The sequence below is a fragment of the Panulirus ornatus genome, chromosome 48 (assembly GCF_036320965.1).
Source record: "Panulirus ornatus isolate Po-2019 chromosome 48, ASM3632096v1, whole genome shotgun sequence".
Taxonomy (NCBI): Eukaryota; Metazoa; Arthropoda; class Malacostraca; order Decapoda; family Palinuridae; genus Panulirus; species Panulirus ornatus.
This window is the reverse complement of record NC_092271.1, coordinates 24374961-24396564: the sequence shown is the minus strand read 5'-3', so window position 1 is coordinate 24396564 and position 21604 is coordinate 24374961. Positions and strand designations below refer to the sequence as shown.

Below are 21604 nucleotides of genomic sequence, written 5' to 3'. Positions count from 1 at the left end.
TGAGAGTGAAGTCTTGGGTAACACCAGGACTCTGTCCTGGGAAGAGGTCCTGGGGTGAGTCTATACAGATAAAACATACACGTATAAGCGAACGAAGAAAGCTAGTCATCAGGAGAACCTCGATGGTCACAGAGGAATGGCAGGTTCCGTCTGGAGTTCTGGGTGAACACGAAAGAGTTAGTCAAGATCTACAAGAACAGCTTCGTGCTGGAGGTACAGAGAATCGTATCATGAAAGTAGCAGTCAGGATATCTTTATCTTTGCATGAAATCTTTTATACATATATACGTATGTATATAACTGATCATCTTACGAGTTCTGAAATATCTTTTATTTTTATTTCTTTCAGAGTAAAGCAGGGAAATACAATGATAGTTTCTTTATTCTTGACATCACGCAAACGCTAAGAGTACCAAAGTTTGACAAACATCAGTTTTTTTCAGCTCTTCTGCTGGCGATCTTTTGCCTGTCATTCTCGTCAACCAGGATAAAGGTACTGCCTTCATACTCCCAACGCTTCCCTTCAGGAATCATCAATTGGGAAAAAGATCTGATTTGCCAATTGTTGACGGAAGCCCCTTCGCTGCTTCGACTATGCACTTCCGTACAGTTTGCGAAAAAATTTTCTCAACAGCGAGAGGAAGTTCCTTGCAGGTTTAGACATGATAAGTGTGCTCATCACCATAAACATAGGGTCGAACACCACATGAAAATTTAGCGTCATTGGGCAATAGATGCTGGAAGGAGGACCTGTGGGAGCTGTGATGGAGCCGTGGGTATGCTGTGAGGATCTATGGGTGTGCTGGGAGGACGTGTGGGTATGCTGAGAGAGTAGGACCTGTGGGTGTGCTTGCCAGTACATCCATATGCCTGTCCTTGGCCTTGGTGGCAGGCGTGTCTCTCCTCGAGGTTGCCCAAGATATTTCGAAAGACGCGGAGACGGATTCTTGGGGATCAAGGCCAGGGCAGTGTATCCAAGGGGGAACCGCACCCTCACCACACCATGATGGCCACTCTCCCACTGCAGCATCTCCTGTTATCACCGTATTTCTCTCGTGCTCCAGTTCCGCATGGCGTAAGAACACTCTGGCCTTTAGGTGCTCACACGAAGACTGTTATATTCTGATGAGGATGTTCATTATTTTGAGCAGATTGCTGCAGAGGACGACGCATCTCGTATGGACTGGCCTTCGGCTGGAGGGAATTCCCAGGTGCGTCTGCCATCATTAGTCTTATACCTTCGACCAACAGGATGTCAATATATAGCCTGACACACATATACAGACACAAGCATACACACTTTCAATGAACAAAGGGTATATATATATATATATATATATATATATATATATATATATATATATATATATATATATATATATATATATATATATATATATATATATATATATATATATATATATATATATATATATATATATATATATATATATATATATATATATATATATATATATATATATATATATATATATATATATATATATATATATATATATATATATATATATATATATATATATATATATATATATATATATATATATTTATATATATATAATATATATATATATATATATATATATATATATATATATATATATATATATATATATATATATATATATATATATATATATATACACTTAAGAATGACGAGGTGGAAGCTATTGCCTTTTGTTTCACCTCGACAATGCCAGTGATGCTGTGATATATTCGTACATACGAACGATCTTTGATATTGGCCTCTACGAAAAGAGATATACATTTGTGTGGAAGTTCTTATCAATATTCTGTTGCACTTATACCGTGACCACCAGTGCAATCAGAGCTAGTGTAGAATATATAGAATATGTGTATGATTTTTTTTTCCTTTTTGATGTTGAAGGTCCCAGTTACGGACAAAAGTCTACATCAAGGCCGGGGCTTAATTGAAATACAGAGAGAATGATGAAACGAAGAAAGAAAAGACAAGGGAAAACATATTTCGAATTTTTGAGTACGTGAAAAATCTTTTAGAATTCATGTGCATCAGCTACACAGCATCATATATTACAATATATATATATTGGAAATCTAATTCATAATAACTATTAAAACAACACGAATTTGTTGCCAGTATTCAAACATCCACCATCCTAGACTGGGATGCAGTGGGACCTCTGGCGTAGGATACACTGGGATCTCTAGCCTGGAATACATTGGGATATCTAGACTGGGCTACACTGGGACCTCTACAGACGTATCTATCTCATGAACAGGAATACCTAGGAGCTTATGGGGAGAAAAATTATGACATCTATAACGCACATGAGATCGAAGAAGGTCGAAGGGTTTCTATACGAAACTATCAAGACCACAGACGCTTCTTGTGACCCTATCTTGAGCAGAGAAATAGCTAGCTGTTCGAGACTGTCTTACGGGTTTCCGAATAAGACACAAGGACCTGGTGAATGATAAAGGCCACTGGATATACCAAACCAACAAGTTTCAGAAGGGCAAGTGTTGCGCTATTGTTCGTGGACACTTATAGTCTTCTCTTCAGTATTTAAGGTGATATTCAGTAATCATGTCTTTTAAAATTTTCGTTTAACCCTAAATCCAACATAAAGTTCCAGTAAGTCAGTTTCAAAAGACAAGGAGCGATAGTAACTATTGTGGTCATGGCATAGAATCAGAGAACGTAGGAAATGTGGAAAATGTAAGAATTGTCCAGATTTTAGAAATCAAGAATAACATGTCTCATCCACCGTAAAGCTGTTGTTTTTAGGGGTTTAGAAGTATGATTTTTAGCCTAGAAAACGTATTAACATTTCATGTATATCACATTTCTATATCACACTTTTTTCATTCTTTTTCCCCCCCACATCTACGAAGTAATGTCATGTGAACCATATCTTTTGATTCAGTCCACGTATTGTTACGTTCAATAGTTTGCTATAAAGATTAACAATTGTCCTAAACCCACACTAAATATCACACTGTCACAAAAATGCATGGAGAGGCAATTGCAATCTGGAATTAGTTACTAAAAATCATTCATTTCAGAAAGTGACGCAAAACAAACTTCCCCAGTGTGTGTCCTTACCTATGGACACATTACAGCGCATGTGCCATAACGAGGCGAGAGGCGGGAAAGCGCCAGTGCACGGCACGGAGCCGTAGGGGAAGGTGTTGGTGTACAGCTCCCTCGGCTGCCCTAGCCGTGACTGGCAGTGGCAACAGATCCGAAACAGTCGTCTGTACTTCTGAACCTTACAGTTTCATGGTATCTGCACTTACAAAATGGACTGAAAAAAAAGAGATCGTGTGATAAATATCATTGACGGTACTTTACACTAGTGGTTTGAGCAGTTTAACCAGATAGCCTCACCTTCAGACCATTAACTAGACGACCTGACACCGAAGCAGTTGACCAGATGGCCTGACCGAGAGACCCCTGATGTAAACAAATCTGTTACAGAGCTCCGTTATTGTACAGACGAAGGTAAGCGCAGTCTGTAGGACAAACCTGTCTCTCTATCCGAACTTAGATACATCTGTAACATGCGAACGGTTGTTATAAAGACGAAAGATGATCCATTGACTCGATATCGAGTAAAAATTATACAAGAGTTTTATTAAAGTAAATCGAATAGTTATTTTGATAAGCGTTGTATGGGATATCCTGTGTGTGTGTGTGTGTGTGTGTGTGTGTGTGTTTATATATATATATATATATATATATATATATATATATATATATATATATATATATATATATACACACACTTTGAATCCTGCCCCAGACGCCCTTCTCTGTAGGTTTCTGCAGAGCCTTGGAAACCCGCCGCGTCCACTGAGAGGGACCACAGGTCAAGAAGTACATGGTATTGTCTTCGTGGCATGATAGCAGGGCAACAGAGGAGCAGGTGTTCAATGCCTTCAGAGTGCAAGTTGCATCTTGGGGGTTATGAGAGGTCTTGTGATAAGTTGAGTCGACGATTGTAATATCGGAAAGTTCTGTAATGTCTAAAACATTGATAAGAAAGTATAACTCGTACTTGTCTGGGGGGTTTAGTTTCCTATAGGTGCATCTCTGGTGAAGTGGAGTTTAAGACTGGGTTGAGAGGTGTTACTTGTATATATAGAATATAATTCTTTGATTCATAAGTAGAGTTTTGGAATCTATGTCTAGGGCCATGGTACCCATACAGTAGATTTAAGTGGTGTGTCCCCACCCTGGATATTGTGTTCAGTTTTGGTTCATCCTATGAGAGCCAATTAGATGACTTAAAAGTGTTTAGCTCAGAAAAGGGAAGGTTAAGAGGTGATGCAGTACAGATGAGAACTCTAAACTAGATTTGTCTGATCCCGTTCGCAGTAATGGGCGCATATTCGTTGGCAAAAGTTTGACCTCGAATGAGGCAACGGATCATCAACATATGGAATGATTTACCAGCTGGAGTGGTTGAGAACAGCACCACAGACGCGTTTAAGAATACATTTGATGAATACGTTGCTTTAAATCCACGACTGATGTCATCTGCATCTCCTTGAATACATGTAAAATTTACAGGTTCTTCTCTTTGAATTATCCATATACTTTTCTGATCTTCATTGATTTCTTTTGTTTTCCTTCGTCTATAAACAGCAGAATGCCTCATCTAGGGGCGCATCGGCTTCACATGGAACCCTTAGTTTCCCAACTGGCGTCACACACAGCCACGGCTCTGTTAATCACCATTCATTCCACAGCAGCGTAAAGAACTCCAATAAATTAAGGGTTATGGGGCGTGTAAGGTCGTCTCCATCGTACGCGAAACCAAATTTTAAAAGAATCCCAAAAATATTTAGTCATAATAAATTTCACTTTTTTCACACTGTCCAAACATCCGTTATGGTTGAGATTGTATTTTTTTCTTCAAAGTGATGTTTCAAATTTGTTAGTATGATCTGTAAATGCATTATATGTCATGATTTGAATATGAATGTATCATAACTTTTTTTGCGTGTGTTTTAGAGATTTTTTTCATTCTCATGACTGGCCTGTTTTAGTGTCCTTAAAGGAATCTTAAAAAGAATGATTGCATGTATCACACACACACACACACACACACACACACACACACACACCACACACACACTCACACGCCATGTGGACGAAAGCAGACGACCGCAGCAAATGACATATGGACAAAACATGGTCGATAATAAGGTAATAAGTTAAGGCCTAAAGGATAATAAGGGAAATTTTCATAGGTTCTACTGATTTTCTAACATGTTTCCGTATTTCACTTTATCCAAACTAACACCTTTTCCCCCTACTTCAAATACCCTGCTCTATATATATATGCACTAAATGCTTCCTGGTAAGACACACAATTATCGCAAAATATATAGACTCTTGCCAAAGTGTTTCAGCGGAGGTAAACATTATACGTGAGTGAGGGCTTACCAGATGGTGCCACAGAATTCCATCATGTTTTCTCCGCCGGGGAACGAGGTCGTTGATGATAATCACCATACGTGTTGTTTTCTCGTTCGGCCCAGGTTCAAAGGTCGGGGATCAAAGACACGCGTCACACACACACACACACACACAAGAGCGATAAAAGAAGCTGAGGGAAGGAGCGACTGAACTTGACATGCCGGCTAACGTGTCACAAATGAAGGCTATCAACAAGTTGTTTGACGCCTCTCTCTCTCTCTCTCTCTCTCTCTCTCTCTCTCTCTCTCTCTCTCTCTCATACACATACACACACAAGCGATGAAGCAAGAATGAGCGAAGTCGTCCCTTTTTCTCCCTTTTTTTTCCTATGACATTTCTCGGTAGAGGAGCGATAGAGACCGCCGCTTGTGTCAAAAGGGGAGGGAGATAAGGCTCTCCTGGGGTCGCTGATGTATAGACACACACACACACACACACACAAGCGACAGAGCTCAGGGATGTACCGTGAGGATGATCCAGTCTTTATTTGAAAGGTCAAAGAGAAACCTAAGAATGATTACATGAAGATAAAAGAGGAGAAGGAGGAGGAGGAGGAGGAGGAGAGGACTTATGGTGCACAAGGCAGCAAATGATCGGAAACTCCTCCATCAACGCAGCAGGAATGAATGGCTAGTTAAAGGTGGTTTAAATGAGGGGAGAATTGTTATAATATAATGGCTGATTATATACTAAATGACAGTTTCTGCCGAAGACTCTTTGATAAAGTGTGTGGCATAGTATGATTGATGCGCCGCTCGAAACGCTGCTCAAAATGTCGGTTTTGAGGAAGTTAAAGAAGAGAGATGAGTCTGGGGTGACTTGATCGCAACCTTTGACGTTTTAAGTTTGATGATGATGATGCGTGGCCTGTGAACACTGTTCTTTGATAGACGCAGAGATCGAGCAACTCTTAACACTTGTTCGAAAAGATGAAGCATTTTTATTCGTTTAGAGTAATGGGTGAATGGCACAAACTATGTGATAGAACTGTAAACACTGACAGTATATAAACATTTAAAAAGTTTTATAGTTATAGAAAAAGTTCAAGAAATAGGTAGGCACTCCCAGTAGAGTACAGGCACACAGGCAATCACGCGCAGATCTCGACACAGAAGTGTGCTCTATGATCTAATAATCTGCCAGTGTTGCCATTAAGTCGTACGATGATGATGATGGGAGTCGATGGGTCGGGGTGACGGCCAGGCTTGCGTCGCCGATAGACCAGATCATCCTGGAGAACTCGAGGTCCCACTGATGGGCTAGATCGTCATGGGAATGGAAAAACATTTCTCACGATAATGATGTTGTTGTATTCCATGGTTCTTTCTCCTTTACCCAACTCTTTCCCATTCCTCCTCCTCCTCCTCCTCTTCGTCTTGCTCTTCTTCCCTAAGTCTTTGATCATGACTCTTCTTTATCATCTCGGTTTACTCGCGTTGCTTATCGTTATTGTCTACTGCTCTCGTCTTCCCCCGCTTGCTGCCTCCCGTCATGGCTATGTTCATCGTCAGCCTCACGTCACACATGTCCCTCTCGTTTCTGGCGTTCCACATGTCATTAAACTGTTCCAGTTTTCTTTCCCTCGTCCCATCCTCTGTCCTCCTTCCTTCATCATTGACCTTACGACTCGCACGCTGAACTATCCTTCACTTTCTTCCATCATTCCCTCTTGTCTTTCTCTCCTCTCCTTTATCTTCACATTTCGTCCATCGTTTATCGCGGCCTCTCCTATCATTTGGGTTATCACCTCTACATCCGTACGAGACAGACTATCTCACTTTTGACCCAGTTTCTTCTCATCCTTCTATGTTCTTATTCTTCTCTCCAGCAAGGAGCACCCTAGTCCAGGGCTCTGACCTGACCCCTACTGGGGTCTAGTCGTTTCGTGGAGGATGCGTTTGTCAAGAGGGAGCCGAAGAAGTTGCTATTGTGAAGAGGGAGATATGTTGCGCTTGCCCGCGAATGCTGGCGTTCCTTGTTGCATTCATCCCCGGCACTACTTTAACTCTCATATTTATTCATCGTTTCACTCTTTCTCTTTCCGTCTTTGGGTGGGTCGCCCTGAGCCTTGTATCAGGCAGGGACGACGCGGAATTGTGGGGAGGAGATGACTTGCCGAGCAGCCTCCATCCCCGTGCCCTCCTCCCAACATGCAGCCAAGACCGCCTTCCATTCAGTCGTTGAGGAATTTTGTCATTTCTTGAGTAATTTACAGACTCGAGGGTTTTACCAGAGATGGGGAGTATAGCTCCCCACGCCTGGCAACGTTGGGGAGTATAGATTTTACTTCCCGCTCCTGGCAGCGATGGAGGAAAGAGGATATAGCTCCCCGCGCTTAGTGGCGATAGGGAAAACGTATATATATATAGTGTCCCCGCGCCTGGCAACGATGAGGAGTATAGATACAGCTCCCCACACCTGGTGGCGATGGGGAGTATAAATATAGTTCCCCACGTTTGGCAGCGATGGGGAGTATAGCTACAGCTCCCCACATCTGCTCCTCTCCTCCTCTTTATGTATTGGACGACATGGCCGGGCGCGTTTTTCCATCAGGTTGGCAATTTGCCTTGTGCGGGGAAGGCAAGGTGGAATTGATTAAGATATTGTACTAGCTCTCTCTCTCTCTCTCTCTCCTCTCTCTCTCTCTCTCTCTCTCTCTCTCTCTCTCTCTCTCTCTCTCTCTCTCTCTCTCTCTCTCTCTCATATCGAGAGTTGCGGTTGGTCGCAACACATCGTGTGTTGTGGGGAAGAGTTCGGTGACTGAAGTGTTGTTCTGTCTAACTTGATACTTCAGGAGGATTTCTTGGATTACACTGAGAGTCGGAAGTCTTAAGGCAGTGTCTGTCTGTTTGTCTGTCTGTCTGTCTGTGTCTGTCTGTCTGTTTGTAAAGCTAACATGGCTTTGTTCCCCCTCAGGATGAGTGACGACAGAAGCGCCTCGGCCTCGGCTCCCTTGCAAGAGGAGCTGTCTGTATCGGCCAGGGTGGCGGAGCTTGACCTGTACAGCACCACCACACCACCCGGCCCGGGACTCTTCCCTCACCACAGCCTCCACCCTACACTGCCGCCCGAGGCCCGCTCGTGCCTGGAAGACTCGTGGGCCGACCCTCCGACTGACGGTAAGGAAGACGACAGCTTGTCCATCGTTCCTGTTTCTCCCGCCTCGCTGTATTGCTACTGTTCCTCCTGCCTTGCTGTGCGTTGCTACTGTTCCTCCTGGCTCTGCCTCTCTGTACGTTGCTACTGTTCCTCCTGGCTCTGCCTCCCTGTACGTTGCTACTGTTCCCCCTACCTCTCTGTACGTTGCTACTATTCATCCCTATCTCCCTGTTCATTTCTACTGTTCCTCCTGACTCCCTGTACGTTGCAACAATTCCTCCTGACTCCCTGTACGTTGCAACAATTCCTCCTGACTCCCTGTACGTTGCCATTGTTCCTCCCTGCCTCCCTGTACGTTGCTACAATTCCTCCTGCCTCCCTTGCGCTGAAAGGGTTACATCTGTGGTTGACAAGGACAATTCAGACCTCAGCCTAATTAACTCAGATCACCCAGGCTTGCCGGCTCTCCTTCCTAATTAATTCCCCACGTGGGTCGTGTTTGTCTGTGCAAACAAGCTTTACGTAAAGCACAAGTTGGGTAAACAAGTCAGAGTAACATTATCCTTGTAAAACAGAAAAGTATACAAACGTGTAAACTAGAATGATACAGTGAAGGAGGTGAAGTATACATACTGAAATATACATCGTTTGTTCGTCTACACTCTGGCTAATATGGATGATTTAAAGTAGTTTTCAGTCTTTAGGCGAGCGAGCTTTAAGTCATTTGACAGGAATGGAGTGTGTTACCGGACTCCACATATGCGAGAGGTTACACCACGAGTGAAAAGTCACCTTTGGTGAGGCTGTACCACTGGGGGATGCAATCTCGTCAGAAAACTTCTCATGACAAAGGAGACTACATTTTCCTGCACCTGATGTTGCGCAACCTTGAGAAAGTGTATATATATATATATATATATATATATATATATATATATATATATATATATATATATATATATATATGTGTGTGTGTGTGTGTGTGTGTGTGTGTGTGTGTGTGTGTGTGTATATACACACACAACACGAGAAAGATCGAGGACCCAAAGTGTGGCCTACTGATATGGCGAAAGCCCTTAAGATTGTCTGGGGCAGGATAGGCCTAACCAATAAACATTTTGAGAAGCCTTTTCTCTCTCTCGGGTGAATGTAGACAATGTACGCACGTGGGAGTGTAGTGCCGCTCTGTTGTTCTTAGTTACAGTGACAGACTAATACAGCGACTGAGTATTGACAGTCAACTACAGTAAGCTATTCCAAACCTTCGTTTTCTAGAATACAATTAAGTTTACAGAGAAAGAAAAGGATTCATAAAGCATATTTGGGGTTGAAATAGATAAAAAAAAAATAAAACACTAGGTTACAAGAGATGGTAACAAAACAGGCCATTGTACTCATCAACAAAAGCCAGAACTATAGGGCCATTAAACTCCCTTTTTTCTTTTCTTTTAAGGAAACAATTTCCGTGACGAGGGAAGACAGTCGTCTCCCTGGTGTTGTCGTTATCGACCCAGGCTTCACCCCTCAGGGGCGGCATGGCTTTAGAATCCTTATTGGAATCCTAGACAAGGGGGGGGGGGCCGCTCGGGCAGGCTGGCAAGCAATGGGAGAGGAAGAGAGAGAGACAAAGAGAGAGAGAGAGAGACAGAGAGAGGTGGTGTCTGTGAATCGACATTTTCTCCAGGTTTACCAATAAGTTTGAGTCTTAATGTTTTATAGACAAACTCGTCTATGGTACTCCATTCACACCCCCAAGGTTCTCTTCTGTTCTAGTAGATTTCCTCTCGCATTATGATATAGTCGTAGCACACTCCATAGAGCATCTCTTTGAACCTTTTCATACGTTTTCTTCACATCCGTAAGCAACAGGTACATATCCTTTTTTCTCATTATTTCTCACATAAATTCTTCAAAGCAGACACCCACAGCATGACCACAGAAAGCATCAGACATATTTGAGGGTCCTAATGTCCATAATTGACTGACGTTGCTCTTGTACACATTACTTACAAGTTCAAAGATGATGCAGACAAGCAGACTGCTCTGTCTAGACTGTTGCGCCTGGCTTGTTGTGGGTAGAATTGAATATTCTTAATTGAGAGGAAACCCCTGGTTGGTGACCTAGTCTTTGCTCTGGTCTGCGAGACAAAACACATAACCCCTGGAGAAAAGAGGACTCGTCCTGAATTCTTGGCCTTGTCTATATACTTCCTTTACTCTCTCTCTCTCTCTCTCTCTCTCTCTCTCTCTCTCTCTCTCTCTCTCTCTCTCTCTCTCTCTCTCTCTCTCTCTCTCTCTCTCAAAACCACCTCTCCGATGCCATTTCATTGCCGGTGTTTCAGGTTGTTTTCCCCCACAAATTGACATCAACTTTTCGTAAAGCGAAGGAGACTGAAAATTGACGCACACCTCTCCCAGAGTCAGCAGGTCTTCGAGTGTATACATATATTCTTAGAAACCTTTGGGATGGTGTTTGACGCGACATGATAAAAATAATGATAACAATGATGATGATGATGATGATGATGACGATGATCAGCAATGATACTGTCGCTACTGATGGTAATGATAATAATAGATAGATAGAACAATACTCGTGTGAAATTTCGACAAATATCTTTTAAATCCTTCAGACCGCTACGATTACAAAGACCAACCCACGTTCCTCCTGCAGGCGGTATGGGGTTGTACGTGACCTATGAAAGAGGGTAATCTTGCCATCTAATCAACCACCAAATAATCCCATCACTGTGTACCCTGAAGGTGTAATCATGACGAGATATATTAGAGAAAGCCCACAAGACAAGTCCCCAGGGACTAATATCAGGATTATATATATATATATATATATATATATATATATATATATATATATATATATATATATATATTCTGTTTAGGAACCCTACAGCTACCAAAGACACGCCCAGAGGGGGAACATCGAAGTCAAAAGGCATTCTTGTTGAGATCAAAGGCTCCGTGGCTCGCCGTAGCCCGTTAGCTAAGGCTCTCGTAATACACCGACTTTGGCCGAGGATCACAGTCGCCTCGTCATAAATAGAGGATCATAATCATCGTCTCCTTGATTGGACTTTCACCTTAGTCAATTGAGGCCTCCTCTCTCTCTCTCTCTCTCTCTCTCTCTCTCTCTCTCTCTCTCTCTCTGATGGAGTCATATTGCTTATTTCAGGCGGGCCTTGATGATGGAGCGTCTCTTTTATGTCGGTAATGTCACTCGTCTTCCTACGTCAACTTTTTTCCTGCGGTGGAGAGAGAACCTCAGGTCTCCTCCCTCATTAGTGGAAACTTCATTGTTTCTGGTCCAGACTCTTTACCTCCTTGTCTATGGCCATAGGGAATCTTGCTAATGGGGCATTACATCTCGTTAGCTCAACTTTTTTCCTTGTCCATTAAACCTTCATTCCTTGCCAGGCTATCGCAATAGTGGAACTTTTTTTTTAAAATGCTCACTGTTGGGACTTGCCATACTATATAAATTGAACTTCTCTTCTCAAGGATGACATCTGACCACCAGTGTGTCTGAACTTGAACTTCATTTACAGACATGAATATCTGTAACTGTCTCTATGCATTCTACATTTTTTCATCCGTATGTATGATTTCTCATTTGTGCTCATAAAGGAAGAGCTTAACACCTCTCCGTCCCTTAATAAGTCTCAAAAAACTTTCGGATTTCTCAAAACCTTCAATATTTACTGTTTCTATATCAAGGTCCTCCCAGATGTCCAGAACTGAACTAATCCAGGAGAATATGTCTCTTCCTGATCCTTCCTTGGGCCAAGCCTTCAAAGCTGTGACCTCTCTCGTTGCACCATTCCTCTCTGTTTCGAAGACCTGGTGATCAGGAACATATCCTCACGACATCAAAGAAACCCGAAGGGTCATCTTCCTCCTTGATCTCATTTCTTCTGTTGTGGGTTGTGTGAGGGCTTCTCCTGCCCTTCCCCCCTGCAGGAGCGTACCAAACACGCTCTTGCTGGTAATAGGGCCACCCCTGCCGCCAACCTCCTGCAGGAGTGAACTGTAACGCTGTACTGCTGGTACTTAACACCCCCTGTCACTATCCTCCTCCTGCAGAAGTGTACTGTAGCACTGTACTACTGGTACTGACTGACACTCACTCTACCATCCTCCTCCTACAGGAGTGTACTGTAACGCTGTACTGCTGATACTAACACCCACCCAACCATCTACCTCCTCCAGTAGGAGTGTACTGTAATGCTGTACTGCTGGTATTAACACCCCCTCTGCTATTACCTCCTCCTCCAGGAGTGTACTGTAACGCCACCTGGGACACGCTCTACTGCTGGCCGGCGACGCAGGCGGGGTCGACGGTGAGGGAGTCGTGTGCCAACATCTTCAGCGACGTCCCGGACCTCCTCAACTATCCTGACGGTGACATCTTCCCCGCCCTGATGTGTGATGTCTTGTCACAAACGTCTTTTTTCTTTCTTTTTTTTATTTTTTTTTTTACTTCCTAGACGCAACAGATAGAGTATGTTCTTATTCACGTTGCGATAACGGAGTTATCTCTCTCTCTCTCTCTCTCTCTCTCTCTCTCTCTCTCTCTCTCTCTCTCTCTCTCTCTCTCTCTCTCTCTCTCTCTCTCTCTCTCTCTCTCTCTCAATTTGATAACCTAAATTCTCATTTTTATCCCGTGTCGCCAACTCCACTCACCATAACCAATGTACCGTAACCAGCTTACCATAATCATTGTGCTATAACCATTACACCAAAACCTGTGTGCCACAAGAACTACGGTATAACCAATGCACCATCACCTGTGCACCACAAGCAGTGTACCATAACCAGTGTACCATAACCACCAGTAGTGTACTGTACTCTGGTCAGTGTACCATCACCACTACTGTACCGTCCCTAGTCAGTATACCATACCTACCACTAGTGTACCGTGCCCTGATCAGTGTACCACCACCACTAGTGTACCGTACCATGATCAGTGTACCATCACCACTAGTGTACCGTGCCCTGATCAGTGTACCACCACCACTAATGTACCGTACCATGATCAGTGTACCACCACCACCACTAGTGTACCGCACCATGATGAGTGTACCATCACCACTAGTGTACCGTACCTCTCCTCTCCTCAGCGATGGCGTACCGCGAGTGTGACCCGTCTGGCCAGTGGTTGTGGGGAGGCTGGACCAATTACTCCCAGTGTCTCAGCGTCATAGAACACCAGGTCAGTCCAGGTCACCCCACGTCACTCCAGGTCACCACCCTACGTCAATCCAGGTCACCCCACGTCACTCCAAGTTACCCCACGACACTCCAGGTCACCCCACGTCAGTCCAGGCCACTGCTTCTTATTGCAGGACACGAGAAATCAGATTTCCTCGTCATTTTCAACCATTCTCATAGTCTACCATTCACCATCGTATGAATTCATGACCGCCTCACTTTCCTCACACCTGCTTTGTTTCACTGTTGAACATGACCATCACTTTCTTTGAGAGATGAGATATGCGAGCCAGCTGCTAGGCGAAATGCGTCAGAGTGTGAGACAGTGAATGACAGTGCCACGTGCGTGGAGGTGGTAAGAATGACAGTGCCACGTGCGTAGAGGTGGTGAGAATGACAGTGCCACGCCAGACCACAAGGAGCGCCAAGACCCTGCAGCAAAATCCCAACACTTTATTGTCCCAACCATGAAACTCCTGCCCCACCAACTTCCCTCCACCAACTTCCCCCACCAAGTTCCATCCACCAACTTCCCACCACCAACTGTTTATAGCTATGACACGAATCTCGTCTGTTTTTCAAGTTTAAACATTTTTTTTTCCGTCAATTTCCTTTATTCTTTCGCCCCAGAGGCAAGTTCTGAATTAAAGTGATAAGTTCTCTTAACTGCTGCCTAGCGCGAGGATCTCAGTAATTTCAGCTCTCATAAGTTAATTTTTTTCCTACTTTGGGTTACACTTTTTGACCCTCTGTCCATACGTCTGTCTGCCTGTCTGTCTCTTATATTTTCAAGCCTTTCTGTCCGTCTGGTTGATTGCCCATATATCTGAATCTTTTGTCTGTCTGTCTATATGTTAGGGCCCAACACCCCACCACACCACCCGCCACCCTAACCCCTCCCGGTCTGAAGCGCTAGTCACGCTGGTCCCCCAGCGATCAGGAAGTAGGTCAAGTCCGCTGGACGACACGGCAGGTAAAGAAGAGCAGTGATGGTGTGTGTGTGTGTGTGTGTGTGTGTGTGTGTGTGTGTGTGTGAAAACCCCAAAGAAGAGAGAGGTAAACAGCTGGGATGGCCGTTAGCCCACTGTCCACTCCCAAGACTCGAACGCGATCCCGCGTCATTTATGATCAGCGACGCTAACTTCCGCAATAGTGAGGCTCATCTATTTTCTCTCAATGTCTCTTTTTGTGTGTGTGTGTGTGTGTGTGAGTGGCAACTGAGTAACTCGAGCGCAGCGTTATGGGAATTAGAGTCATTTAGATGCCAAAATGACACGTTAAGTGAGATGACAACCCACCCTTAGGGTCTCAGATTGAACAGGAACGTCACTTCTACTTCATTTGGTCCATGGAATCACCCATAGATATCTCTTCAACCCAAACCGGAGGACGTTTTCCCAATCATTTCACCGCAATGTCTGGGGTTGTTGCCAAGGAGGACTTCGGAGGCCCTGCCTACCACTCGAATGTCCTCCTGTCTATAGCATAGCGAGTGTTCTTCTTGTCGTTACAACGGAGATTAGATAGTTCCTCCCTGATCGTTAGTGGTGGCTATCAGTATTGATCTTCCAGTGTGGGTGTGTGTGTGTGTGGGTGGATGTGTGTGTCCTGAGTAAAAGGAGAGAGTGTGTGCTGACCACTCTCTCTCTCTCTCTCTCTCTCTCTCTCTCTCTCTCTCTCTCTCTCTCTCTCTCTCTCTCTCTCTCTCTCTCTCTCTCTCTCTCTCATGGTGACTCAGGTGTGGTGCTCGGCAGGTGGGGTCGGCGGGCGTGGTGGACGCCGTGCGATACATCACCTTCATCGGCGCCCTCCTCTCCCTCCTCACTCTCACCATCACCATCTTCATCTTCACCTACTTCAGGTAAGTCCGACCCCCCACGCCTATTGACACACACACACACACACACACACACACACACACACACAGGACTGGTGTGTACGACCAGTTTACACGACTAGTGTATACGTCCAGTTTACAGGAGTGGTCTGTACGACCAGCTGACGATATTATACCAGTCATAATACTTATCCAGTGCTATAATACCCCACATAATAGCCTATATAATGCCCTATATAATGCCCTATATAATGCCCTACAGGACGCTAGAGTGTGACCGGCTGCGGGTACACAGGAACCTTGTGGTCTCCCTCATCATTCGGTTCCTGGTGATGGTCGTCCTGACGGAGCCTTTCATCTCCAACCGTCACACCCTCACCTACCGTGACCTGGTGAGTCCCTCCCTGTCTCCACACCCTCACCTACCGTGACCTGGTGAGTCCCTCCCTGTCTCCACACCCTCACCTACCGTGACCTGGTGAGTCCCTCCCTGTCTCCACACCCTCACCTACCGTGACCTGGTGAGTCCCTCCCTGTCTCCACACCCTCACCTACCGTGACCTGGTGAGTCCCTCCCTGTCTCCACACCCTCACCTACCGTGACCTGGTGAGTCCCTCCCTGTCTCCACACCCTAACCTACCGTGACCTGGTGAGTCCCTCCCTCCACACCCTCACCTACCGTGACCTGGTGAGTCTCTCCCTCCACACCCTCACCTACCTTGACCTGGTGAGTCTGCGTCTTTACCTCTACCTTCTTCTGTGTCTCAGAGACCTGCCTACCTTCAGGTGGCGTGGAATTCCTGATCAAACTGTAAAAAAATCTCATCTTTTGCTCTTCACTTTGTGTTCAAATATCAATCATCTGTCATCGAACAACTAACCAAATCTAATCGTCACTTTGACGGACATAAAAGCCAATGGCGTACAGTATCTATGTCCAAGGATGAAGTGTCCTATACGAGACTTCCTTACCTTGATCGATCAAAAGAGCATCACCTGTATAGGGGTTTCCAGGGAGCGAATTCAAAGGGACATCTCACAAAGGAGGTTTCCAGTCGTGTGTATGTGTGAGAAAGGATACGTCACTTCGATTTTCCTTCCTCTCTTCCCTCGCTCCTCAAGTTCGTCAAACTTTGGCTGGGGATCCTTCTTCATGAACACTCATCGGTCAAGGCTCTCTCTCTCTCTCTCTCTCTCTCTCTCTCTCTCTCTCTCTCTCTCTCTCTCTCTCTCTCTCTCTCTCTCTCTCTCTCTCTATGATGGGGCGTGCATGTCACACTGTAATTACAACCCTGTAAGGTTAGGTGTGCAGCTAATGAGGTGCAGTTATGGTCTCTGTGGGTCTAGCGGGACTCCGAGGCCGCCTGTGGTAACACTGCGGACGGCCGGAGTGTTCACTTTCGACAATGTTGTGATCACCATCGTCAGCAGGCGAGGGAAACGTTACAGCGTTGATGAGGATCTTCTCGTCCGAAAGGAGCCTACCTTACCCTGCCTCTTCGTAGAGCGCAACCTTGAAGCTAGTAGGACCCCATAAAATGAACATAGGGTTTGATGATTATATATATATATATATATATATATATATATATATATATATATATATATATATATATATATATGTGTGTGTGTGTGTGTGTGTGTGTGTGTGTGTGTGTGTGTGTGTGTGTGTAAACAGTAACACAGAGTTTGTGGTCAGGTATCAGTTGGTACGATGTCATTCAGTCGTGTCAAAATATTGCCTGCAGCACTTGACAGCATGTGTGACGCTCCCGTGATCTTCTGAGCTTGTGGAATTTGCAGAACGAATCTTCTCCACCTGTATATTTTGAGCGTATCTTTCCCTTGTGTAGATTACTAAAACCTGATGACACTCTACGGTAGTATGATATATATGTCTATAGTTACTAGACACATTAGCAGAACTGGTTTTATAAGACATCTGCGAGGAAGAGGTAACAGATATGTCGGTGACGTTGCAGGACTGGCTGTGCAAGAGCCTGCTGGCGCTCAGGATGTACGCCCAGATGGCCTCCATCAACTGGATGTTCGTCGAAGGTCTCTTCCTGCACTCCAGACTTACCTCCAACGTGTTCGACTCAGGGGCGCCCTTCGCCCTCTACTATATCATAGGCTGGGGTTAGTACTGCTTGCCTCATGTAAGGAGGGGTTAGTTTTTCCTCATATGAGCTGGGGTCTCTCTCCAACCTCACACAGGCCTTCATGAAGGCTGGGGTTAGTTCTGCCTCATAAAGGCTGGGGTTAGCATTGGCTCATGAAGGCTGGGGTTAGTTCTGCCTCGTAAAGGCTGGGGTTAGCACTGGCTCTTAAAGCTGGGGTTAGTTCATCCTCACAAATTCTGGAGTCTCTCCTACCTCGTGTTTATCCGAAAACTGGATCACTCTAAACAGGTTACAGGGGAACAATTCAGTTATGAACACAATTAGAACAAATTATTGCTCATTGTCACAGCAGCAATACTGGAATATCAAGCAGTTGACCTCTGCTGTTCCCAACGTGGGCCAACGTGGTGTTGAGTGTTTTATTTTCATGTTGCAAGGGGACCAACATTCTAGTGTTGCTGCAGCAGTTGTATTGCAAGGGGACCACTATTTTAGTGTTGTTGCAGCTGTTGTATTGCAAGGGATGAGGGGGTGGAGTGGAGGGTCTCTGGTGTATATGTCCCTGAGGTGATGAGTGTTGATGTTCTTGTTGTGTTGCAGGATGGCCTCTGGTGTTCCTGGCAGCGTGGGCCGCTTCCATGTCCCTGTACTACCCCGTCCACTGCTGGCGTAGCTACGGCACCCTCCCCTACATCTGGATCCTGGTGGCTCCCATGGTCACGGCCCTCATGGTAGGTGTCTCCCATGGTCATGGCCCTGTGCAGGGAAGCTCCTGCCTCAAAATCAACAATAATTTGTCTTAAATCTTGTATGATTTTACACATCAAGCTTCTGTTTTCCATTTATATTTGGAATATGCTTGTCGAAGTGGCTCTTAGCAATATCATCACACGTTGATGTATTGAGATTAATCACATCACTCTACATACCTTTTCACCATGCAATAGAACGCGAGGGATCACTCCTGTATGAGAAGGAAACTAAACTACATTCAAAATAAGGGTTTCGAATGCATAGATATACAGATTCTTCTCTCCACTTTCATCGTTTATGATTAAGAACAACACCATTCCAATTACAAATTTAAGAATAATACTGTTCAAGTAATGAATGTATTCTATCAACTACATTGTCACTTACTACTTTTCTTGATATGATTTCGGTAATCTCTTAATACTAATTATACGTAACTATTTCTTAAACGCAGATCAACCTCCTGTTCCTGGTTAACATCATCAGGATCCTCGTCACTAAACTGCGAGCCAGCGACGCCTACGTCAGGTAGGTCATCACTGCCTCTACGTTACTTGACCTGCAACCACCCCCCTCCCCCCCAAGCCTCACCTCAATAGCCTATGACCCTCACCAAATTCCTCTCCTCACCTCACTGGCCCACGACCCCGACATAACACTTGCCCTGTTTCATTATCACTGTTGACGAGAATGACAAGGTAGTGTTGTGTATGTTCAAAGATAGTAACTTAATTCTTATCATTCCTCGTAGAGCAACGTGTTGTCTTCGTTTTCCAGGAAGGCGATCAAGGCTACGGCGGTGTTGTTCCCACTGCTGGGCATCACCAACCTGCTCTTCGCCGTCAACCCAGGCGATAAGGGTGACCTGGAAGACGCCTACATGCTCACCAATGCCCTCCTTCAGTCCTCCCAGGTAGGTCCTGGTTCTTAGATGTAGCTAGTATGAACCTTCCTACTGTAGCAAGGCCGTAGTCTCTTGCTGTAGCTGGCTGGTTCCAGGACTCCTGCTGTAGCTAGGTCCTGGCCTCCTGCTGTAGGTGGGTCGTAGATGAAGATGGATCATGGGGACTCCTACCGCTACAGCTGCATTTGGGTCATGGACTCCTGTAGCTTCAGCCCAGGCCTGAAATCATGCAGCTGAATCTCAACTTCTATCGCTACAATTGAAATAGTAATCTGGACTCCTTCAGCTACAGCTGAGTCCTGGCCGCTTGTTGCTGTAGCTCCAGCTGTGTCCTGAACTCCTGCAGCTGTACCTGAGTACTGAACTCCTGTTTAGTCATGTAGCTATTTCCTAACGTAACTATTTTACCTTAGACTTTGCACACTGCTGTATGTTTGTCACTCATAGATCAAACGGATGAAGTTATTCTGTCATACAGCTGTATCCGTTGATGACATCATCATGACGATGGCAGCTGCTCTACCCACCACCCCACTTGCAGGGCGTGTTCGTCTCGGTGCTCTACTGTTTTCTGAACGCCGAGGTGCAGGAGCTGTTGCGGAAACGCTGGCAGCAGTACCGTGTGCAGCAGTCGGGGCACTGCACCAACCATCGTCGCAAGGACACTAAGGGTTCGGTCATCCTTAACTCCTCCATGTCCCTTAGATTCAACGCTCAGACACCTCGAACTCGGTTACTGAGCCCCCAAACTCCGAGCACTCAAGTGATCACCACTCTCTCCTCTCGACTTCATAGCCCTCAAGCACCCAGCTCCCAACTTCTCAGCCCTGAAACACCCAGCCCTCAACTTCTTAGCCTTGACACATCCAGTCATCAACTTTTTAGCCCTGACATACCCAGCCCTCAACTTTTTAGCCCTGACATACCCAGTCCTCAACTTTTTAGCTCTGACATACCCAGCCCTCAACTTTTTAGCTCTGACACACCTAAACCTCACCTTCCTAGCCCTCATAAACCTAGTTCACAGCCACTCAGCCCTAGCGCATTCAGTTCTCAGCCACTCTGCATTCACGCATCCATTCCACAAACATCCAAGCAACACTTCTCCTCCAGCATACACAGATCCAACCCTCTCGACCTGAACCTTCAGCCTGCCAACAGCCACCTCCCGGGTGGCTTCGACAGCCTTGCCAAGCGTGATCTGAAGGTCAGTTCTGTGTAACGAGCCCACCATGGTTATGTAAGACCCGCACAACGTCTTCTTTGAGACTAAGGATCTCCAGCTTCGGCTCCGACATGTCCAAAGACTGACTGTGTCATTGACCGACCACAGTCTGTCTGTGCCTGCCAGCCACACGGTGGGGAACACCTGTATGGTAGCTACGTTACACTCTGAACCACAGACTAGAGACGTAGTCGATATCACTGATGGCCCCCAGCGTCCACGATCCCCCCCTTAGGAACGTTGGACGCCTGTGGAACTCTCAGAATCCTCCCATCCACGATCCCTGGCGGCTATCAGTCGTGTGACCACATCCCTGCCAGCTATACTCCCTTCACAACCATCGCCTAAAAGTGAACGTTCAGAGTTGTTGCTCACGTTCAGAACGGATCTGTATACGTAGGAAGTGTGTGTGTGGATGATGCTCCTCTATAGCCATTGATTTCGAGTGTCCTACACCCTCCTAATGATGACTTTAGTCCATGTATTAAAAGCGATCGATTATCAGTTATTTCTGATTTCTCTCACACCTGCATCTTGGATGTTGTTAACCACTTCGGACGCATCATTAACAAAAGAGACCAAACGTTGATATAATCTATAACAATAGATCAAAGACACTCATTGCTCGCCATTCGTTACGTTTTTACAAATGTTATTGCCAAATGTATCATCGTCGAAATGAAATATCCTTGGCATTCATAAAATGCAAGAGTAAAGGCTAGATAATCCATGAGGGCGTAAATAAGAGCGTAGATAAGACTTGCCTCTCACGAACTTTTTAAGGAGTTCAGATTTTCGTTTGAAATTCACGTCAAAAGATTCAAGTGTTGTTGGAAATATATATTTCGTGTTCGACACACAAGTCACGAACAGCTCTGCACAGCGACTTCCATTTTCAGTAATAGTAGTAGTACAGCAGAAATAGTAGTAGTTGTAGTTGTTGTA

General features: G+C 45.0%; 1 protein-coding gene across 1 annotated transcript; it reads left to right on the top strand.

Annotated features, from left to right (window-relative positions):
• Positions 1-3181: 3181 nt before the first annotated feature.
• LOC139764023 (corticotropin-releasing factor receptor 2-like) lies at positions 3182-21494 on the top strand. The gene is made up of 11 exons (XM_071690489.1): positions 3182-3508; positions 8408-8610; positions 12881-13006; positions 13726-13817; positions 15571-15677; positions 15916-16045; positions 17637-17793; positions 18378-18508; positions 18985-19058; positions 19308-19443; positions 19976-21494. Exons 2-11 carry the CDS (start codon positions 8409-8411, stop codon positions 20654-20656), a joined length of 1836 nt encoding a protein of 611 aa, XP_071546590.1. The 5' UTR covers positions 3182-3508; position 8408; the 3' UTR covers positions 20657-21494.
• The last annotated feature ends 110 nt before the right edge of the window (positions 21495-21604 follow it).